Source organism: Zeugodacus cucurbitae, chromosome 2, assembly GCF_028554725.1.
Source record: "Zeugodacus cucurbitae isolate PBARC_wt_2022May chromosome 2, idZeuCucr1.2, whole genome shotgun sequence".
Classification (NCBI taxonomy): domain Eukaryota; kingdom Metazoa; phylum Arthropoda; class Insecta; order Diptera; family Tephritidae; genus Zeugodacus; species Zeugodacus cucurbitae.
Genome location: NC_071667.1, coordinates 52891299 through 52912168, shown reverse-complemented (window position 1 = coordinate 52912168; position 20870 = coordinate 52891299). Strand labels below are relative to the sequence as shown.

The window sequence follows — 20870 nt, the reverse complement described above, 5'->3', positions numbered from 1 at the left end:
ACATATTTTAAATATGGCTTCAAATATTATGCTCTAATATGTGCTAGTATATTAAATTTACCCACTGATAATCGCGTACTAAGTAGTATGTATTTTAAAAGCGATTGCGACGCCAACCACATGACAGCTTTTCATGCCTGTATCCTGCATCCTGCATGCCATATCCTGACATTTCATTGGCTTCGCAGTATTTGTGCACTTACAACAATTTATTTTCCATTCAATTACTTTATGTAAATTCCGTGCGGCATTTTGCGCGCATTCCTTTGAGCGGCTGTCGTTGGTTGCAAGCTCTGCAGCGCCGCCGCATTCGCCTATGATTTTCGCTATCACCATTTATACGCTTCGGCTTCGCAAAGTTGCGGTTGCACAAAATTTGTATTCCATTAATTAGTTTAATTACATTTGAGCTGATAAGTTTATGAGCGGCATTAATTCACTAAAAAGTGTGGTAATCTGATTAAGTGGCAACTTTTTACTATGAAATTTCTATTTATGAAATTTAATAGCGATAAAGTACCTGTAAAACACCTAAATAGTGTTAAGTGTTATTGATTGATTATTTAAGAATATACATAAATACTGAATGTCATATGAGCGTTCAAGGTAAAATTATTAATTTTTATTTCTGAGTTTAGCTCATACTCCATATTTGGATATTCGAGCGATATTCTTTTTATAATCTACAGAGAAATCCTTTTTTGTTTGGATATTGATATTAATTTCCATAATTTCTAAGTCATTTGAGATGGTAATCAAAATGAGATCATTACTTCTACGCTTTACTACCTAATAACTAATTAGATCTAATAAATATATTTTCGCCATTTTGAGTCAAATCTATGAAAGTACTTGATAATGATTGGAGATTAATGTTAGTAAGATAGACATTATTTCACTAAATTGTTTCTTACGCATCGGTAGAACGGAGCATGATCTCAGAATTTTGGACCAATCTGTCGAAAAATCAATCTGAATATGAGAAGTAGAATTCGAGATCAACAGTAGATTAAAACTAAAGTTTAAATTAACTTTAGATGCTTCACCTTTACTTCCCCTTTCGAAGGATCAAATAGTTTTAGATTCGTAAATTGGATCAGTTGGTGCTATGAAATGATACATTCTGATATCATATTTTGAGGTATCTAATGGTACCCCAGTCCTGTCGAACTAGCTCTCTGCTTACATAAATAGAAGAATCTACTTATTTGTTCAGAGTTCCAAGTTGTCATTTTGGAAACCACCAGTGCATGTTGAAGTGTTTTATAAGAGTTTGGTAGGAATAAGTCAAAGCACCAAAGTCTATATAAAAGGTATTATATTATTATATAGACCTTATCTTTCATGAATAGTTGAGTATCAGTAAACTGTATGCAAAGTGGTTGCCACGTGAGTCACAGTCGATGAGCGTCCGAAACTGAAATTTTCGCGCCGATATCTGATAATATATCCAATTAATAAACCGAATTCAAAGTATGGAAAAAATCCAAAGAAACAACAATCATCTGGAAATGAATGAGGAAAAATCGACTAACTTGATATTAATTATGTAGTAAAGCTTTTGAAGGATGAATTTTAGGAATAGCACAAATCAATGTGAAAGATGGCAAGGCTGTGTTTTTCGGTTTTCAGATCTCAAAAGTTCGCCTGCTGGAAGCGATTTTTTGACGAGACTGACATATGTTTGGAAGTAAAAGACAAGTATTTTTATACAATTTTAATTTAAGAGAGTCTTGAACTTGTTTATTCGTTTCGCCACTTTCCAAGTTATTAAGAATCAAATATGACTAATAGCTACTTCCAACGTATCTAATTACCAAGAAATTAACGCCCAAACTTCGTACATCGCACACACTCCCAATTATTTTTATACTCTCGCAACAAAAGTTGCTAAGAGAGTATTATAGTTTTGTTCACATAACGGTTGTTTCTAAGTCATAAAACTAAACGAGTTAGATATAGGGTTATATATATCCCAATGATCAGGGCGACGGGACGAGTCAAAATTTGAATGTCTGTCTGTCCGTCCGTCCGTGCAATGGATAACTTAAGTAAAAATTGAGATATCTTGACGAAACTTGGCACACATTTGCCTTGGGACCGTGAGAGGGTTGCTTTCGAAATGGACGACTGCCACGAAATGGCGAAAACCGAAAACACACAAAAGTGTCATAACGAAGTCATAAAAGTAAAATTTGGTACAAAGGACCGTCCTAGTAAGGGCCATATTTGGATGTAATTTTTTTTGGGAAAGTGATTTCTGCAGTCGTTTTTTTTAGCCACTTCCTAATACAGTCCAAAAATTAAAGAAATCGAATAATAACCACGCCCACCTCCTATACAAGGGATAGGTTGAAAATTATTTAAATTGCGTTAACTCACTAACGATGAACGTCAGAAACACTAAATGTTACAGAAGAAATAGCAGAAAGAAGCTGCACTCAGATTTTTTTACAAAATTGAAAATGGGCGTGCCATCGCCCACTTATGGTCAAAAGCCATATCTCAGGAACTACTCGACAGATTTCAATGAAATTCGGTATATAATATTTTCTTGACACCCTGATGACACGTGTGGAAAATGAATGAAATCGGTTCACAACCACGACTACTTTTCATATAACTCAATTTTGAATTCCATCTTATTCCTTCACTTTATAATATCTACGCATGAAACCAATGAAGGTAAGGAAATAAAAACTTACACAAATACCGTGTATGATCCGTATCATCAATTGTGAAAAAATTGTCGAAATCGGACTATAACATTTCAATGCCCCGGATATCGAATATGAAGAACCGAAAATATCGGTAAATCTCTCTTAATTTAATTCAGAGGACATATTTTTCTTCTAATAGTGTGTCTCTGTACCAGAAATGGTTAAAATCGGGTCATAACTTCCCCTAGCTCTCATATAGCTAATTATATGTGAAATATCTTAGCCAAATTAAGTGAGCATATAATATTAGATACAATGTATGTATTACCTCAGCCTATGTACTATATATGATGATTTTCGGTATTGTATTGGACATTATGCGGAATATATGAGTCAAATTATGTGTTATCTTAATAATAATATAGCAATAAATTGAGAGAGTATAAAATGTTCGGTTGCACCCGAACTTAACCTTTCCTTACTTGTTGTTCCTCAAAACAGTCAAAGAAATCTAATAACGGTTTTAAACGATTCCCAAGATATTAAAGACTGGTGTAGTACACACAAAGTGTTTCCATATCGACAAACAATTACAAAGCTAAATGGCCTACAAATGTAATTATGCAAATAAGAGACATGTAATTTAAGCTAAAATAATTACTACTAACAAATACGAGTATACAATAATTCAGGACTGAGAGACTAAAACAACAATAATAACATTTGTAACTTTATACCTCGAAGTTTGATTTATATATACAAATACAATACAAATATTCATTTATATATAATGCCATATATGTATACTTATATAATATATACCACACTGGTAGATTAAATACAAACAAAAGCTTTTACAACAAACACTTTAACGGCAAGTTGTCATCGTAAATCGGAAAACAAACAGCAAGGCGACGACGATACTACTAAGCTGCTTACTGAAATCCCATATACTTGTATATTGTGGCGCATTAAAGGACAATAATTAAAAATGTAAACAAACAATTCAAGGGTATTAAATATAACGGTTTTGAAATAATTTCTACCACACACCTCATTCGTTCGAGACCAACATTTAAAATTAATGAGCGATTTTAATTAGTAGAAAGTAATTAGTAGAGAAAATTTTAGTAAACCTTTTAAACAATTTTTCTACGTTTTGTTGAACCACTAACTACAGGGACTACATATATTATTATTATTATTATTAACCCAAACGATTACCCTCCACCCGCCCAACCGACGCGTGGGGCGCAGTCCGCATACGAGCGGAATTTGCCGAGTCTAGAAAGGCAAGAGATTTTTAAGCGTCCGGTTCTCAAACTGCTCAGCTACAGAAAGAAACATTTCAACAGCTGAGATTTAAAAATTTATAAAAACAAAAAGTTAAAAATTTCTGAATATTATTTATTAAGAGAAGACAAAATAGTTTTTTTGATGCTAAATATTGAGTCAGATGGATCAAATGTGCTGGAATGCGAATTAAAATCATGACATATTCGGCAGAATGGTTCATTTAACTCAAAATTTGTTCTAGAAGATTTTAGAAATAATGGTCTAAACTGCCTGGATGAACGCAATGGGACATTAAACTTAATATCAGACAAAAGGAATGAACTACAAACTAAACCATTCAGAAGTTTTACTAGAAAAATTATACCTAGCATTTCTCTGCGACTAGTGAGTGTGGGAAGATTTATAAGTTTTAAACGACTAGTATACGGGGGAAGATTCAATCTTGAATCCCAATGTAAGTGGCCTAAAGCAAAAAGTAAAAATTGTTTTTGAACGGACTCAAGCTTATCAGAATGGGATTGATAGCTAGGATTCCATACCACAGAACCATACTCCAATATAGGCCTTACCAATGTTGTAAAAAGAATTTTAGTAATATACGGATCACTAAATTCTTTAGACCAACGTTTAACAAAGCTAAGAGCACCTTTAGCTTTTAAGACAATTGAATTTACATGAGAATTAAAATTTAGTTTAGGGTCCATATTAACTCCTAAATCAACAAAGCTAAAAACTTGCTCTAAACTGAAGTTATTTATTACATAGGGGGAAAGATCAACAGTTCTACGGGAAAAGCACATCGTTTTACATTTTTTAAGATTCAGTGGCATATCATTTTTGTGACACCAAGTAACTAAATTATTTAAATCCGATTGCAACTCAGTCCTTTCGTTATGAGAAGTATATGATTTAAAAAGTTTTACATCATCCGCATATAATAAAATTTCTGAAAACTTAATTACTGAAGGTATATCATTGATGAACAACAAGAACAGAATCGGGCCGAGATGACTACCCTGTGGAACCCCTGAAGTGACACTAATTGAATCGGATAAAGTATTATTAAATAAAACTTGTTGTTTTCTGTTAGTAAGATATGAGGATACCCATTCAAGAAGTCTTGGTTGAAAACCAAGAAGATTCAGTTTTTGCAAAAGAATTGAGTGGTTTACTCTATCGAATGCTTTACTAAAGTCTGTATATATAACATCAGTATTCTTATTATCCCTAAAACCCATTGACACATGGTTTACAAATTCAAGCAAGTTAGTTACTGTAGATTTCCCTTTACAAAATCCATGCTGAGAGAATGAAATTAAAGGAGAGATTAAGAAAGTTATTTGGTCAGTGACAATAGCTTCAAAAATTTGGGTATAGCTGACATTTTAGCTATCCCCCTATAGTTCTCAACAGATGATCTAACTCCACTTTTATGCAAAGGTAATATAAAAGAGTTTTTCCACATTGACGGAAAAATACCTTGTTTAAGAGATAGGTTAAAAAGCTTAGTTAAGGGCAGATAGATATATTTTGCGCAATTTTTAAGAAAGCTTGAGGGAATCATATCAGGGCCATATTTAAACGAATCTTTTAACGTAACTAAATAATTTAAGACATCTGTTTCAGAAATAATTGGTGTATTAATTACAGTACTCGGACATAACACTTGATGATATGGCACATTCATAGGGTAGTTTGAACAATAATTGGATTTGAAGAATTCTGCAAACATATTAGAAATAATATAATTGTCACATGACATTGTTGATTTATATTTCATCGCGGACGGAAAATTTGAAATCCTGCGTTTGGAGTTAACGAAACCATAAAACAATTTCGGATTACGAATAATATTATTTTTTACTTTGATTATGTAGTTTTTATAACATTTTTTGTTAAGTTCCTCAAACTGACGACGCAATTTAGAATATTTTAAATAGTCAACAAGAGCTCCAGTTCTTTTATAAAGTTTAAAAGCACGAGCTTTTTTATTTTTTAATTTACATAGCTCATTCGAATACCACAAATTTGAACTTTTTCTTTTGATAATAAAACATTTCGGAACAAATCTTTCAAAAATATTAAAAATTGTTTCATTAAAATGTGATACATTTAATTCAATATTACCACTATAATCAGGCCAAGTCAATTTAGAAAGTTCACAATTAATCTTTTTGAAGTTAGCTTTCGCAAAGTTGAACCGAGAACAAAGGTCCTGTTTGTTGCATACAAGTAATTCGTCTATGATTTCGATATTAATTTCCAAGGCAGGGTGATAAGAGTCCTCTGGCAAAACTAAAGGATCAGATCGGACCACAGAAACTGTTGAAGTATTATCAACATAGACCAAATCTAAGAATTTACCAAACTTGTTCGGTATTAAGTTAATTTGGTTAAGACCCATCCCAGACATTTCTTCCAAAAACTCATTAAAGCTTAAACGAGTGCAAAAAGGGGTAATGCAATCGTCAACAGATTTCCAAGATACACACGGTAAATTGAAATCGCCTAGAACAATTATGTAATCAGTATTCTTAGCAATTGAAAAAACATTATTTATTAAAGAAACATGCTGCGTATATACAGATAAGTCCGATTGAGGCGGAATATAAGATAAAGTTAGATAAATAGAACATTTATTAATACAAATTCGTATGCACTTAAATTCAATAAAGTCCGCATGAGGAACTTCTACTTCTTCAGATGGAATTGAAGAATGCACAGCAAATAATACACCCCCCCCGACTCTGTTCAGTCGATCGCATCTAAAGATTTGAAATTCACTATTTAATATTTCGTTATCAAAGATATGAGGTTTAAGCCAAGTTTCAGTAAAAGCGACGACTTTAAAATTACAATTAGTGCTGTTCAAATACAATTCTTTTAATTTTGTATTTAAACCCCTTACATTTTGATAGTGAATTTGTAATGAATTTTTTATAATTAGTTTTTTGAATCCGCGGCATTTTTTGGAATATGAGCAATTACAGTTTGTTTTTGTTGCTTTTGCTCGAATTCGCGCACGAAAGCACCAGGTGGCCAAAATGATTCATCAAGTAGCAATTGAAAATTAACAGCTGAAACGCCAATCTTGAAAGAAGATATGTTTCTTTCGTATTTAAAGTTAAATTTTCTCACATCAATATCAATATCGTTAATTTTTAATTTCGACGAGATGTAAAACTTTATATCTTCGATTGTGGTATCCGAAGCGAATCTCGAAACGAAAATAGATTTTCGTTGAGGTATTACTACCAAATTTTTTGCCACAAACTCAGAGTTAATAGGAGGCGGATCCTGAATAGTTTTCCGCTTAAGGTTATCGTTAATTGTTTTCGGAGGATTAAGCACTTTTGAAGAGGAAGGCTTCTCTCCTTGAGGGCAAGGAGATGAGAGATTAATAAGGTCTAATTTCACCGGTGACATACTTTTCACGGACAAAGTGGCAGGTTCCTCATTAGACGGACGTTTACGTTTTGATGAAGGCTTAGCATTATCATCTTGATCATTTAGGCATTTAAATGATTGAAACAACACTTCATAATGCTTAAATTTTTCTGTAAGGTTTTGAAGTTCTCGACCGATTTCTTTAAAATTATTGCGCGCCTGTTTAAAAACTTTAAATAATTCAATATCTGTCGGTCTACACTTTAAGCACGACCAGCGCAGACCCTTTCCATCGAGAATAGAATCTAAGATTCTACCTGTCAATCCAGCACATTTAAGATGGGCAAGCCCGTCACAAAGCCAACAAGAAACAAAACGATCAGAATCGCCTTTAATAGTACAATTCGGAAAATTGCAAGTCATTATGAAAAAAAAAAAAATTTAAATTGAAGGAAAAAACAGAATAGTAAATAATAATAAAAATTAAAATATGATATAATAGTAAATAGAAAAACAATAATAGTTATACTGAATTAGCCGAGATCACAACCAATATAATAGTGAGCAGTTTGAGAAGCACTGAGCCACTTAAAAATAACACGCAAACAGCTGTGAGCAAAAATGAAAGAAAAAAAGACGAATCAAAAGAAAAAGAGCAAATTAAAACAAAAACAATATGCAATCGCACAAACAATTGCAAAGTAGGAAATAAAATTGATAATTGATAACAACAACAAATGATTTAAAAGACTCGGCACCAGAATTTAAGAAAATAGTTAAAATACAATTAAAATTTAAATATAACACAAAAGCAAATTAGCACAAATACTTAGCTTTAGATTACACTTATTAAAAGTAAACTTTCTTTAATTATATTAATAAATTTAAGCACAGATTCAAGAACCGAGAAAAAATTAAACTTCACAGTTTGACGTGTTGCCAGATATAATTGAAAATTAAGTTGAACGCTTTACTTATTTATCAATGTCTTGTTTAAAATTAATTCCTTTGACACTTTTCAAAACAGTCGGACTTTAAAATGCATTCCATCAATTTGTTTAACTTATAAGATTTCTCGGTTTTGGTAATACAGGAAGTTTCGCAAGACCCAAATTCTTTGCAAAGTTCGATTCTAATTCCGACATGAAATAGTGTTTTATCAGTCTTCCTCTTTGGCATCATCTTTGGCCAAGACAAAAGTCAACATTTTTTCTGAAGAAATTTTCCATATAAACAGTTAGGTAAACAGAATTAACCTCCAATTGTTAGATTCATTCTTTTGTCTCAAAAAAATTTTATTGAAAATATTGTCAGCCTTCAATAGCTCCAACGCTCTTGATGAATGGGTAAGGTTACCTTTTCTGGATCCCCAACCGCCAAAGTTTGGTGACGAAACGTTGACGACCCTCAGGCATATAGAATCCTCTCCAAAAGCAGTAAGTTTGTGAAACAAATGCCAAGATGGTGATCGAAAATCCTGACTTTGGATATCCATGCTGATACTCAAATGCTTTAGCAATGTCGAATATTACACAAAACCACTTAATGTATCCTTGACTCGTTTTATCACCCAAAGAATTCGGTAGTATGATATCCTCAAGCAGAATTAGTTAGATATCAAAATATTTCGACGGAATTGATAGATAAATTACTTTTTACATGCAATCTTTGATTTATCAGTAAGATATATTGGATATATACCTATGGGTCTGACGATTGCTTGTCAAATGAATTGTTTGGACGTCTAAAAATGTAATAAAAAGGGAGCAAATGTAGTCCTCCTTTTGCAATACAAAACTCTTAGTAAAAATCTATAACTGAAGATCCGGTTTGGTTGCATTCAAAACGAAATTATTTCTACAAGAAGGATGTGTGGAAGATATATCCTTAAGACTTATATTGACAAAATTCTCTCGAGTAAAGGACTAAACTAAGCAACTGATAAATGAATGTCTGCGAGGGAAACTGTGGCTATCAGTAGTCTCTCTTTCGCTGAGAAGGAACACTCTATAGATTATAGTTCGATATATTGATAATGAATCAGACGACATGTTAATGTAATTCCATAAAAAATCGTCTGATAAAAAAACCTGAATCTAAATATTCATCTCTGTAGCAAAAGAGACAATTAAAATAGAAAGATAGGTCTTTCGTTTCTGTTCTATTTATATACATAACCTCTATATTAAATTCCCTTACTCTCTTCTATTTAATAAAATTTTTTTAATGTTTTTTACAGAAAATACGGATGGCAAACGTTTGCAGCGTCTCAGTGAGCGTCAAAGCGCATTTAATGCCAAATATAAGAAGACCATTGAGCAACAACAGCAGCAACAGCAACAACAGCAAAAACAACAAATGCAACAACAATTAATGTACAAGGATAACAGCAATAGCAACAATATTTTGGGCAACACCAACGACAATTTGGACAACACTTTGAACAGCAACAATTTTAATGCTATTATGGACGTAAGTAGCAAAGCAGATACGATTACATAAGTATTATATAATATAATATATTTAGCGCAAAGAAGTAATGCACAGCAGAAAGGTGTAATGAGTTGAATAAGCGTTGATATTTTGAGTATGGTATTATTTGGTAATAATATTTATATAAGTATATTGAAAGGATTTCTTTAAATCTGGTACAAGTACACTTTGTAAAATAAATTGTTGAAGAATCTCGTGGCAGAAATGAAACTTCTCGGTATGTGTTGTGAGTAAAGGATTTATTTCATTCATTGAATTCTCAAATACACCCCTTCGTAAACTTCATTACAATGTCTCAGTACTTATTAAAAAAATTTTACAATTTTGGAACTGGTCGCAACGCTACCAACAGTTGATTGATACCGTGCCTTTACTCGTTCATGTCATTTCATTAACTGTGGAATTATAGAAAGATTTCCCTCAAGAACCATCGAAAAATACACTTACTAGGGGTAAAAGGTCATTATTATCATTATAGAAAGTCTTCCTCAGCCACAGTTGACAACGAACTGAGAGATAATAATACAGAAATAGCAAAATTCATGAATTCTGGAAACACCATTATATTTCATAGAATGGGACGACAAATTTGAAGCGACTAACCTCCTAGTAATGTAGAATAACTGCTTGCGATATTTCGTAGAATAATCTGTATTTCTTTGGCAACACCGGAAATAAATTTTGGATTGCTGTTAAAAACTTCCCGCTCAAATTTTCTACTTTACGGACAATACCATTAAGGGAGATGAAAATATGCCTAGTCTCAATAGAAAGTTTAAAAATGCTGATGAACCTTCCAAGCAGATCGTAGGATCTTGAGGCTGTTTTCGAGTAGAAAGCCCTGGCTTGTATGGAGGAAACGCCTCTATACACTATGGTGTTTGTTGAAGTTATAGTTGGTCAAATCGTAATTTCATTACTTAACCTAATTCTCAAAAGTTCTACACAAACGAACCATTGGTAGGATAGGTCCCCGGACTCGTGTAAATAAATGACAAGCATGAAATTTTGTTCAATTATTTTTAAGAACGCTTTAAAACTTAAAACACGTCTGTATTGACTCATGATTATATAACCCTTCAAAGCTTTCAAACATGGATACGTACGGAAATTTATTTTTGGAGTATCTAATGAAGATCTTGAAACGTGAGCTATATCTCAGGGTTATGTTAGGTTATGACAAGGGTTAGATCCCTGCAGGGAGTCGCATTTAGACAGCTTCGACTGTCCTTTGTGGCACCCAATTACTCCTAATGGATCACCAAGACCATGATTCGACAAAGCGCTTGGACTCATCACTAAGTTCTAAAGTTTTAAGTTTTAATCTTAGTCTGGCGAATGTTTGACATTGAAGGAGAAAGTGATTGGATGATTCCTCAAACAACTTTGACAACTAGCGTCCGACTTGGTTCCTCACCGCATGTGTATCTATTGAACAATATTGAATTGAAATATTGAAACCAGTAAGCACACTAATGATTGCGGCGAGATGAGCTTTCTTCAGAGACAGCAGCTGGCAGGACCGTTTTCGGACCACCGCGGCCCAGAAACACCTCGCAACTGCACATGTACTGGTTGTTGTGCAAGGTTTGGCGAGCTTGATCGAAGTCAGTGTGTCCAGCGCTCTAGCGCAAGTGGATATCTCAAGGACAGATAAGATTGAAATCAAACACACTAAAATTGGCGGACATTTTTTAATTGGTTGGACACAGCCAACAATCTTTCTACTTTCCAGTCTTTTAGGGGATGGAAATGTAAATGTGTAAACACATCTGAAATGCAATTCCGCACTTTGTTTTTAAATTATTTTCCATATCATAGAGATCGTATGAATTCAAATGGAATCTCAATAATTTTAAAGCTTATATAATAATTTCTTATAACTATAAGGTTAGTCCGAACTCAATGCATGGCTACTTGGTTTTAATTGTCTTACACTTTTCAAATTTACTCATTCACCACACTTGAATGCTTAATATTGCTCACCAGTTCACCAAAGAGAACATATATACAAACATTTTCACGATACACTAGAGACCACATGTTGTTTCTAACTCGGTTTTAGAGCCAACACACAAAACAAAATTCGAATGGCACCAACGTCGATAGTCTCAAATTGGTACCTTTTTGTGGAATTCCCTGAATAAACGTAAATAACGAACGTAAATTTTATTTCAATTCTTGCAATGGCTCTTTGTTTTTTGTACTTTCGTATTTTCATTGTTCTAATATGAATTGTGCTTTCTTTTCGATTTCTTTCATTTCGCTTACACTGCTGCCGCACCGATGCACCGCCCGCTCGCTTATCCATCGCACTTCATTGCCATCACTGTTACCGTTACGCCCTTAACGGTTCTACGACACCGGCGACGCACATCTTTTCGCTTATTGTTGTTGCTTTTATGCTTACTCATGCGGATGGTTGATTTTACATTCTTTGACACCTGATCACGTCGCACCGCTCCCCACACCGTTCGCAACTGCATACTTCGGTACCGTTATGTGCGATTTGGTCATCGTTGTCACCACTATTGTCACCTCATGTGGGGTCGGGCAAATAGGATAAGGACGATAACAATCGGCATTACAATCACATAAATTCGCAATTCACATTCACACCGGAGGAAATCAAATACGATAACAAACATTATAAGTATCTCAAGTACACCGCCTACAAGAAGGTAAGTGATAAGGCATATCCTGTTGATAGGAGAATGTGAATTATCTAGTTAAGCTCATACACTCTGCATACCTGCGAACAATGTGTCAATATTTCTGTAAAACACAGTAAACGTGTAAGAAGGGTCTGTAGGGTCTCAGTAAATAATTTCTATTAGATAAGAAGACATCAAACAATAAATTCCGAACCGTAGCTGCAAGGCGGTATTACAGAGACGAGATCTCTCCCACGGTTCAAAACAAATCATTATAACTGACAGAACCCAACATAACAGTTTATTTCATTTTATGTACAAAACGAACTAGGACCGAGACGATCCGTAGAGAGTCATGTGTATTGATCTGTTTTATTTTATACTGTAACCCGCTGCTTGCAACCAATATTGAGAATTTTCGCCATTAAGGCCGAAATGTCGGTCAAATAGATCATATTCGTTTTTAAGAGTTGCAAAAGGTGATTCCCAACCATTAATAAAAAGTCTAGTCGTCCTACTCTTTCGGTACCGAGATGTCGTTTTTCGGGACCTTTAACATTTAAGTGGTTTCTAAGTAAATTTGTTTTTAGTTATTGCTCATTAGCATCCAAGTACAAAACCCCTAAAAGTATTTCCTTGGCGACTGGAAACAATTTAGTCCGACTTTTGAAACGATAACATCAAAATTAGTTTTTAGGTTTTACTTGCCGTTTTCTTAATATAATCGATGAGTATCACAAATGGTTTCGAAAGTAAAGTATATGCACAATTGTTTACAAGAGCCTCCGTTAAGTCGCTAATTTGGAATAGTTTTCAAATCGGGCTTGAATTTATTTCCACTTTACTTGCAAAAATTATTAAATAAATGGTAGTCGCATTCTTATAGAGTAGCATATGGTGGGAAAGTTGAAACTTTTCAGATAGTAATGTGGAAAGCCATCCCAAATTTCGACGTGATCAAAAAATTGGAATTGATTTTTATCTCCTCTCTATTCGTGGCTTTGTATATATCTCGAAAACAAATACGTTTTTGGAACACATTTACCTTTAGTACTCCATTATACACCGTGAAAATGGATGATAACTTTGAAACAGGTGCGGCATCCCTCGATTAAAAATGCTTACCGAAAATATTGGTAAATTTCTCAAAAATTTTATAGAAATTCAGTGGAGGTCTTCCAATAATATGTCTCTGTGGCAAAAAATTGGGAATACTCTGGTCAATAATGCCTCTAGCTCCACATACCTCAAATACAGATTTGCAAACATCCGTTGAGTTAACAATGCAACAAACTGGGTGAAAGTGGACCAGATAATACCAGACTCGAATTAAAACTCTACAACATAATCTCTGGTTTGGTTGCCATCTTATTTCTGCAGAAAAGATGTGTGAAACATGACTTCTTTCACCTTGTGTTCCAAAGAATAAATTAATGTCAGGGAAGAAAACCGTATCTTTTAATTCTTTTTCTTTCACTGTATAAGAACACCAAATAGGTTATGAATATAAAATATAAAGGTTCGAAATATTGATAAACTATTTTTAATTCCAATGAAGACATCGGATTCATCTCAATTAAAAATCCCTACCGAAAATATTGGTAAATCTCTCAGAAATTTTATAGAAATTCAATTCTTCTGTGCTAAAAAATTGGGCAAAATCAGGTCAGGTTTATTTCGAATATATGTATGGAAAAAATTGTGTGTTATCTTAATAAAGTTAGATAAGTCGGTTGCACCCGAATTTAGCCCTCTCTTACTGGTTTGGATAAGGTTTTCAAATAGATGGGCAACCAGTTCATTTTTTCGGGTATTAACATTGAAGCCTTTCACATACAGAGAGAGATAATTCTCAGCGAAAAAGTGAATTTTGATAAGAGTGATATTGTAGTTGATAATATAATCTAAAGAATTGCTTTGTTTATGTTGATTATTTCCTACAGGGTAGAGGTACGTCTCATATTATATATTCACTACTAGTTATGTCAGTTGGTCTATAATAACAACTACTTGCACATACCTACACATATATCTAGCATTTGTATCATGAAATTTCTCGAATTCTCGTTACCATGTAATTCACAACTACTATGGGTGTTTTTGTGGGTACACCACCTTTACTCCCTCAAGAGGTGTTTTAGATTGTAGTGTTATACACGAAAGTGATTATATGAGTACAATACGAGTGCTTGCAATGGAAATAAGCATGTAAATATGAATTTTGTAGGAGTTGCTTTAATGGCAATATAAGAACTTGAACTAAATTCTCGCCACTCCGCCGGCGCTTGCCATCATTTGGGGTCTTTTGTATACGACATAACAATAGTGTAGCTGCAGAGTCAAGTAATATACATAATTAGGAATACATATAAATACATATATAGAATGTATATATATATATATAGATATTTATATAGTAGATATATATACTCTTTATTTGAATAGTATTTACTTCGATTGAATGAAGTGAGTGTCACATAATTTTACTGACAAGTTGTCATTACCACACACGCACATTTCGATATCCTTTGAAAGGCATGCCATTGTTGATGTGGAAAAATTAATTCGACCACAATATTCGCATTATAGAATTTATATAGTGTTTCTGCATACTTCACATTTCAGCGATGCTCATGAATTTGCGGTTCCTTTCATAATTAAATAACTAAAAGCCGAAATGTGGGGATGTATTTGCATGAAATGCAAGTGAGTTTTCACTGCCGAAAATGGCAATCAAAGATGTTTGTGAAACATCTCCTCCCATTTATACTCGAGTACCTTTGAATTGTGAGACAAACTTAAGTTAGAGAATTTCTTTATAAAACTCGAGTTTGTAGAGAATGCTAAACTATTGAAACGGTCATCCGGGAGTCGTAATTTTTTCAGCTGTGACCCTTGAACTTAAATAACGTTAATTTCGAAGAGTGGATGTTTCAATTGCAGCGATGTTTCAACTTATAAACTACCGACTGTCTTCCATCGCGCCGATAATGTCCTCATTCATTCATAAATAAATTAGAATGGTAGAGTTCCGTTTTTCCTTCTATAGGCAGTCGATGTAGATCATCGGATGTTGTCATCGTCCACGATTCAACGCCATACATCAGGACGGGAATAATGAGCGACTTATAGAGTTTGATTTTGGTTCGTCGAGAGAGGACTTTACTTTTCAATTGCCTACTCAGTCCAAAGTAGCACCAATCCATGCAGTATACGACCAACAAAAATATCTACTTCCTCAGCTAAAGTATATCACGAGATTGTGGACTTTTGACAGCCATTTGTCTTAGCCTAGACATGGTTCACCATAAATCGGCTGTGAGCACGTTGAAACTCGTTAAATTTATTTTTGATCACCAATATCGAAGGAGAAGTGTCGTCATATTGAGCATTCAGGACTGTTATTGTTTTGTTCTGAAATCTGCGAACAAGTCCTCCTCCCCATGCGATCAAACCAAAAGTTTTGTTAGTATCTACGAGAACGTACTACACGGCAGTAAATTTCTCTTGCGAAACAAGATGCTTGAGTTCTTCGCATTGGTAAGATATGCTATTTAGATCACAAAATGTGTCTGTATAAGATTTTACTTCGTTGAACGTCCGAATTCTACTTGGACATCATTTCCGAGGAAGGCTTTAACTAACTCAGTGCCATTCTACGTGCACTAAAACTCTCTACAATATCCAGTTCGTTAATCTAGACACCAGACGATAACAATGATTTATAAACAGTGTGTCTTAACTAACTATAGACCGGTTCCAGTTAATATTGTGGCAATAACTGGTCAAACAATACTTGTATACCTTTCGGGGTAACAATAGCTAACGTTTGTGAACAATTTTGATCAGGTTAGAATAGCGCTCTTAACTGAAAGTTTCGTGCTCTGTTTTATCATTCTTGCGGTATAAATAGGAGGCATCTACATTGTTAAAAACCCCATCATACGGGTCCAAATATTTGTAAAATTATGGGAAATCATTTTGAATCACAGTTGGGTTATAATAGTAGTAATAATCTAGTCTGTAGAAACGTATTTGTTATACTATGGCATTAAGTGCAATCATGGAAAATACTACAAAATGTAATTAGCTAAAATACATTATATTTGATATAAATCTCTCATTTTCATTGCAGGACAACCAATACCCAGAGGATAAGCACAAAATCCGTGGCTATAATGAGGTGGTCGAGAAACCACAAAAGTACAGCAAAAATAGCATGAACAATGGTGAGTAATGAAAAGAGAACACCCACATATAAAACACACACCTACAGCACTCAATCACAACAATCAATGCGGCAATTTGCATAATTTCTCGCATTAAATGTGACCTTTTCAACTCGCAACACACATACATGTACATAACCTCTAATGTTGTGTACACACATTAAATATTTACACCCACACAATCGCAACAGTGGTCAACAGGCTTAATCACTTAATCTCATTCCGCTCACAGGTTTCCTCCCCTCCAAATCAGCCGAATGCAAGCCACAACAATTGACCGCCATCGGCAATCGCCTGCTTGACTGGTTCTCCGTTATAATGGCCGACAGCAAGAAACGACGACAACATAGCCAAAAATCGAAGGCGCACTTCCCACCCGCCTGCAAGACCGAGGCCAAATGGATGTTCGGCCATTTGGATTTGAACAACGACGGCTATTTGTCGCTGCAGGAAATGTACGATTTGGAGCATGATCAGAATGAGCGTTGCATTAAACCATTCATCGATACATGCGATTTGGATCAGGATAATTCGATTAATACGCGCGAATGGTGCCGCTGCTTCGAGAAGACCGATCGCCCATGCGCCGCGGTACGACGAAGAATCGCTGGCGATTTTGCAGGTGAGATAGGTACAGGTGGACTTTTATTTCTTTAATGATTTATTTATTTCGATTCTTCGTTGTTGTTTTTTTAAACTGCTACACAAAAGTACAAATGAAAAGAGAAAGAAACGAAATGCAGAACAAGAAAAAAAAATAACAAACAAAAAAATTAAGGATATACTAAAAACTGATTTAAATTAGAAATACACGAACACAAAGTTTTATTAGCTCAATACTATTACGATAACTGTAATGAAGCTTTCGACATTTCTGCACTTTGCATCGCACTATGGAGCTTTCACTTTCATATCAGAGCTTTCACATATTTCAGTGCTTTCAAGTTTTAGCAGCTTTTCCAATTATTATCAATTATTATGCTTAATATAATACTATAATCAAATAGCATTACATTTTTATAATGATTACTTGTTAATTACATATACTCAAAATATACGCGTACAAATAATCAACTTTTCTTAGTTACATACATATACTCTTTACTTTCTAATTATATAATATACTTTTTATAGCTTTTGTTCTTCAATTAACTTATAAACTTCTTTTATCCGCTTGTGCTTATTATATCAATAAATATAAATATTAATCGAAATTCTACGCAAAGCTTTCTTACTTTAATATATAAATTTAATTAATTTTATCTTCCCTCGGCATTTGCCGTCAACTTCTTTGCTGTCGTCATCCTAACATATTTTTATCACAAAAGGCGCCTATGCACCCGATTGCGATATCCAGGGTTTCTATAAGCCCACTCAATGTCATAATTCTGTCGGCGTTTGCTGGTGTGTGGATAAACATGGTGTCGAATTCGCCAATACACGTACTCGTGGCAAGCCCAATTGTGGTAAGTTTTTATGTAGACAACATTTTATATATTTTAAGGGGTGTAGTGTAAGTTTTAAGCCGTGAAAAGTAAAGGTATAACTTGACAGCTGCATGAACGAGGACAGTGTAAAATATACGTAAGTGAGTTTTTGAGTTTACCCTTTCCAATGTCATTTGGTTGCCACAAGGGGTAGTTTAGATTTAATAAAAAAGTTCTGTTGTAATAGCAATCACCTCTAGGCCATTTTTCCAAAATTCTCTGCATATTATATTCTAGTTATAAAAAAGTACAATTTTGAGAAAACGAGAGCACCTGTTAATGGTCTTTTGCTGCATGAATATCCGAGCAGAAAACTATTTGAGTGATGAAAACGTCTCTAATAAAATATCAAACTTTTTAAGAGGTGATTTTTGCAGGTTTACAATCCAATCAGAAAATAGTTCAGATTAATTCAGTTAATCCCGTCAAAGTTCTTGAGTCATTGAATATAAGTCTACGAAACTTCGAAAGATCTAGATTAAATGTTCAATGAGTACTACTAAGAACTGTCGTTTGGTTAATTCGTTCTATCGGCCGTTATCGTTTTAGATTGTCTTGCGATCGACTAGAATCATATGTTTTCCTGGCTTCACTGCACATGATCTTATACTCTTCCAGACATCATTAATAACTTCAGGATTTTTTAAACTACAAGGAAGAGGTTTTCTAACTTGTCGATAAATCGTGATATAACAAGTTTGGCGAACAATTCCTTAAGGACAAAAGTATACAATGAAACGTTCTTTGCGTTTCTACACAACAGGAACGGCCCGATTTCCATGCGGCCAAGAACTGTAAACTCGACTCATAAACTAGTAATATTATAGCGAATGTTTGTTTAGAGCTGGTTGTGAATAACACAGTGCCTTGAACGAAGAAAGATTCGGCCTCTAGCCAAGACTTTGGGTTTGTAGACTAAGAGATCTTTTTGAGATCTTAAAAAATACGTCTATAGTTAAGGTACTGAGAAATGCTTTAATGGACCACCTAACCAGGTGCTTCAAAGTTTCTGATTTATTAGGAGTCGTCTCACTCACTTATCGAGTAACCCCCGTTTCTGTAAATATTTTGCTTTTGACGGCAAAATGATGTCGTCATATATATTCATATATACATATACCGTTTGATTGGCTTACAGCCCAGCGCTGTTCGTAAACACGAACCTAATAACTGCACTAATAACACAACAACAACAAATCCGGCAAAGGAACGGCAATCAGGACGTTATAACATGCAAAATTAAATTTATATGCCACATTTCTGTTGATTACGTACTTGTGGCATGAATTAGAAGTTCTAGGCGAAGGAGTTGAATTGAGCTGTGGCTACTGCTGGGTGCTTTTGCAAGACTAATTGGCTTGCAAGGGACTGCTTGTCGGCTATTCGCTGTCCAGTAAGGTATTAATTAGTAGACTTATGGTTCTGAAGGTCAATACCGTTAGATGTTATAAATAACCCTTCGTCACAGTGAATGTGATTTGTGTAAAGGAAGTTCGTTTACATAAAAGCTTTGTGGGTTGTCTTGCACTGTCGTTTAATTGAGGCATTTTGGGTGTAGTGTAATTTATTTCAATATGTTAATACATAAGTCATTATCCCAAAATTTCCAATCACATTTGGGCAGAAATTGTGTCACTTATGTAACATACGAATAATTAAGACGAATACGGCGCGCCACTGCTCCTTTTGCTGGCTAAGAGAGAGAGAGAGAGGCTAATGTCAATCAATGATAGCATCTCAAGGGAGTTATTAGCATTATAAGGCGAAATCGACTTTTTTCTATATATATTCATATTGAACAAAATCTATTTTTTTTGAGTCATAAGTAAATTCGAATATCGAAATGGAACTTACTGGAAACGCCATTCTTAATTACATTATTAAAATTACAAAAAGAAAACAATAAACTTATTTTTCTTATTACAATGGTGAAGAGTGTTTTTTGTAGAAATGTGGTTTTCAAGACCAAATAAAACGCAAATAATTTGATGTTATAGCCAAGAATTTAGCTTTATTTGCTTTGCCATTTTCTAAATAAACCATCCGAAAGTCAGAAGTATTCCGAAGGAATCTGAGTTAAGTCTGATGAAAATCAGAGATTTTTTTCTGCCCTGATTCTGGAGAATTACTGTCTGTACTGGTATTGAAAAGATAGTAAAATTAATGCATCAAAGCAAAAAGTCTATTGAATTTGGGAGACTAATTGCAATTTACAGGACCGACTTTCTACAAAAGTCCAACTATCCTTATATACTGCCCTAAAATTTTATACACACTTTGTCATTACTTTCGAACAGATATATTAGGAGTTGCCGAAATTATGTCATTACTCTCCATTAAATATGTATTTAGGTATATATATTTAACACCAATCAGACCATTACAGCGTCTTTCAGACAGATATAGCTGTCATCAGAGTAGTAGTAGACATGCTGATCCGAAGTGCGACCTCCTTTAGAGTGGTGTGTATATACTCCGACAACAGAGCTTTGGACAATACGCTCTAAGTTAGTTAGGAACTGTATAACATTATCGCTTCGTACTACTTTGCAAATCCGACTTGTGTGGATACCCGGTCACCGCGGAATCGCTGAAAACTAGTTTATCCTAGCAAATTGACGCCGGAGTAGATGCGTGTGGGTAGTCTGTAGTAGACTAAGGCAT

The 20870-nt window shown here is 34.3% G+C and overlaps 1 protein-coding gene and 1 long non-coding RNA gene across 7 annotated transcripts in view; one reads left to right on the top strand and one right to left on the bottom strand.

The window, feature by feature from the left end:
• The window catches only part of LOC105213548 (proteoglycan Cow), a 157879-nt gene that overhangs the window by 131295 nt on the left and 5714 nt on the right, over positions 1–20870 (top strand). For 3 of the 6 annotated variants that reach the window (XM_054225488.1, XM_011186448.3, XM_054225489.1), the window contains exons 7-11: positions 9583–9815; positions 12398–12517; positions 16626–16719; positions 16952–17350; positions 18048–18185. In XM_054225488.1, the coding sequence (XP_054081463.1) occupies positions 9583–9815; positions 12398–12517; positions 16626–16719; positions 16952–17350; positions 18048–18185 (984 nt within the window). Of the gene's footprint in view, positions 1–9582; positions 9816–12397; positions 12518–16625; positions 16720–16951; positions 17351–17430; positions 17709–18047; positions 18186–20870 lie in introns of those variants that run through there. The other 3 variants (XM_011186450.3, XM_054225490.1, XM_011186451.3) reach the window with 3 other exon arrangements.
• Positions 1–20870, bottom strand: part of LOC128919887 (uncharacterized) — a 164748-nt gene that overhangs the window by 140568 nt on the left and 3310 nt on the right. The gene's annotated exons all lie outside the window — the stretch shown is intronic.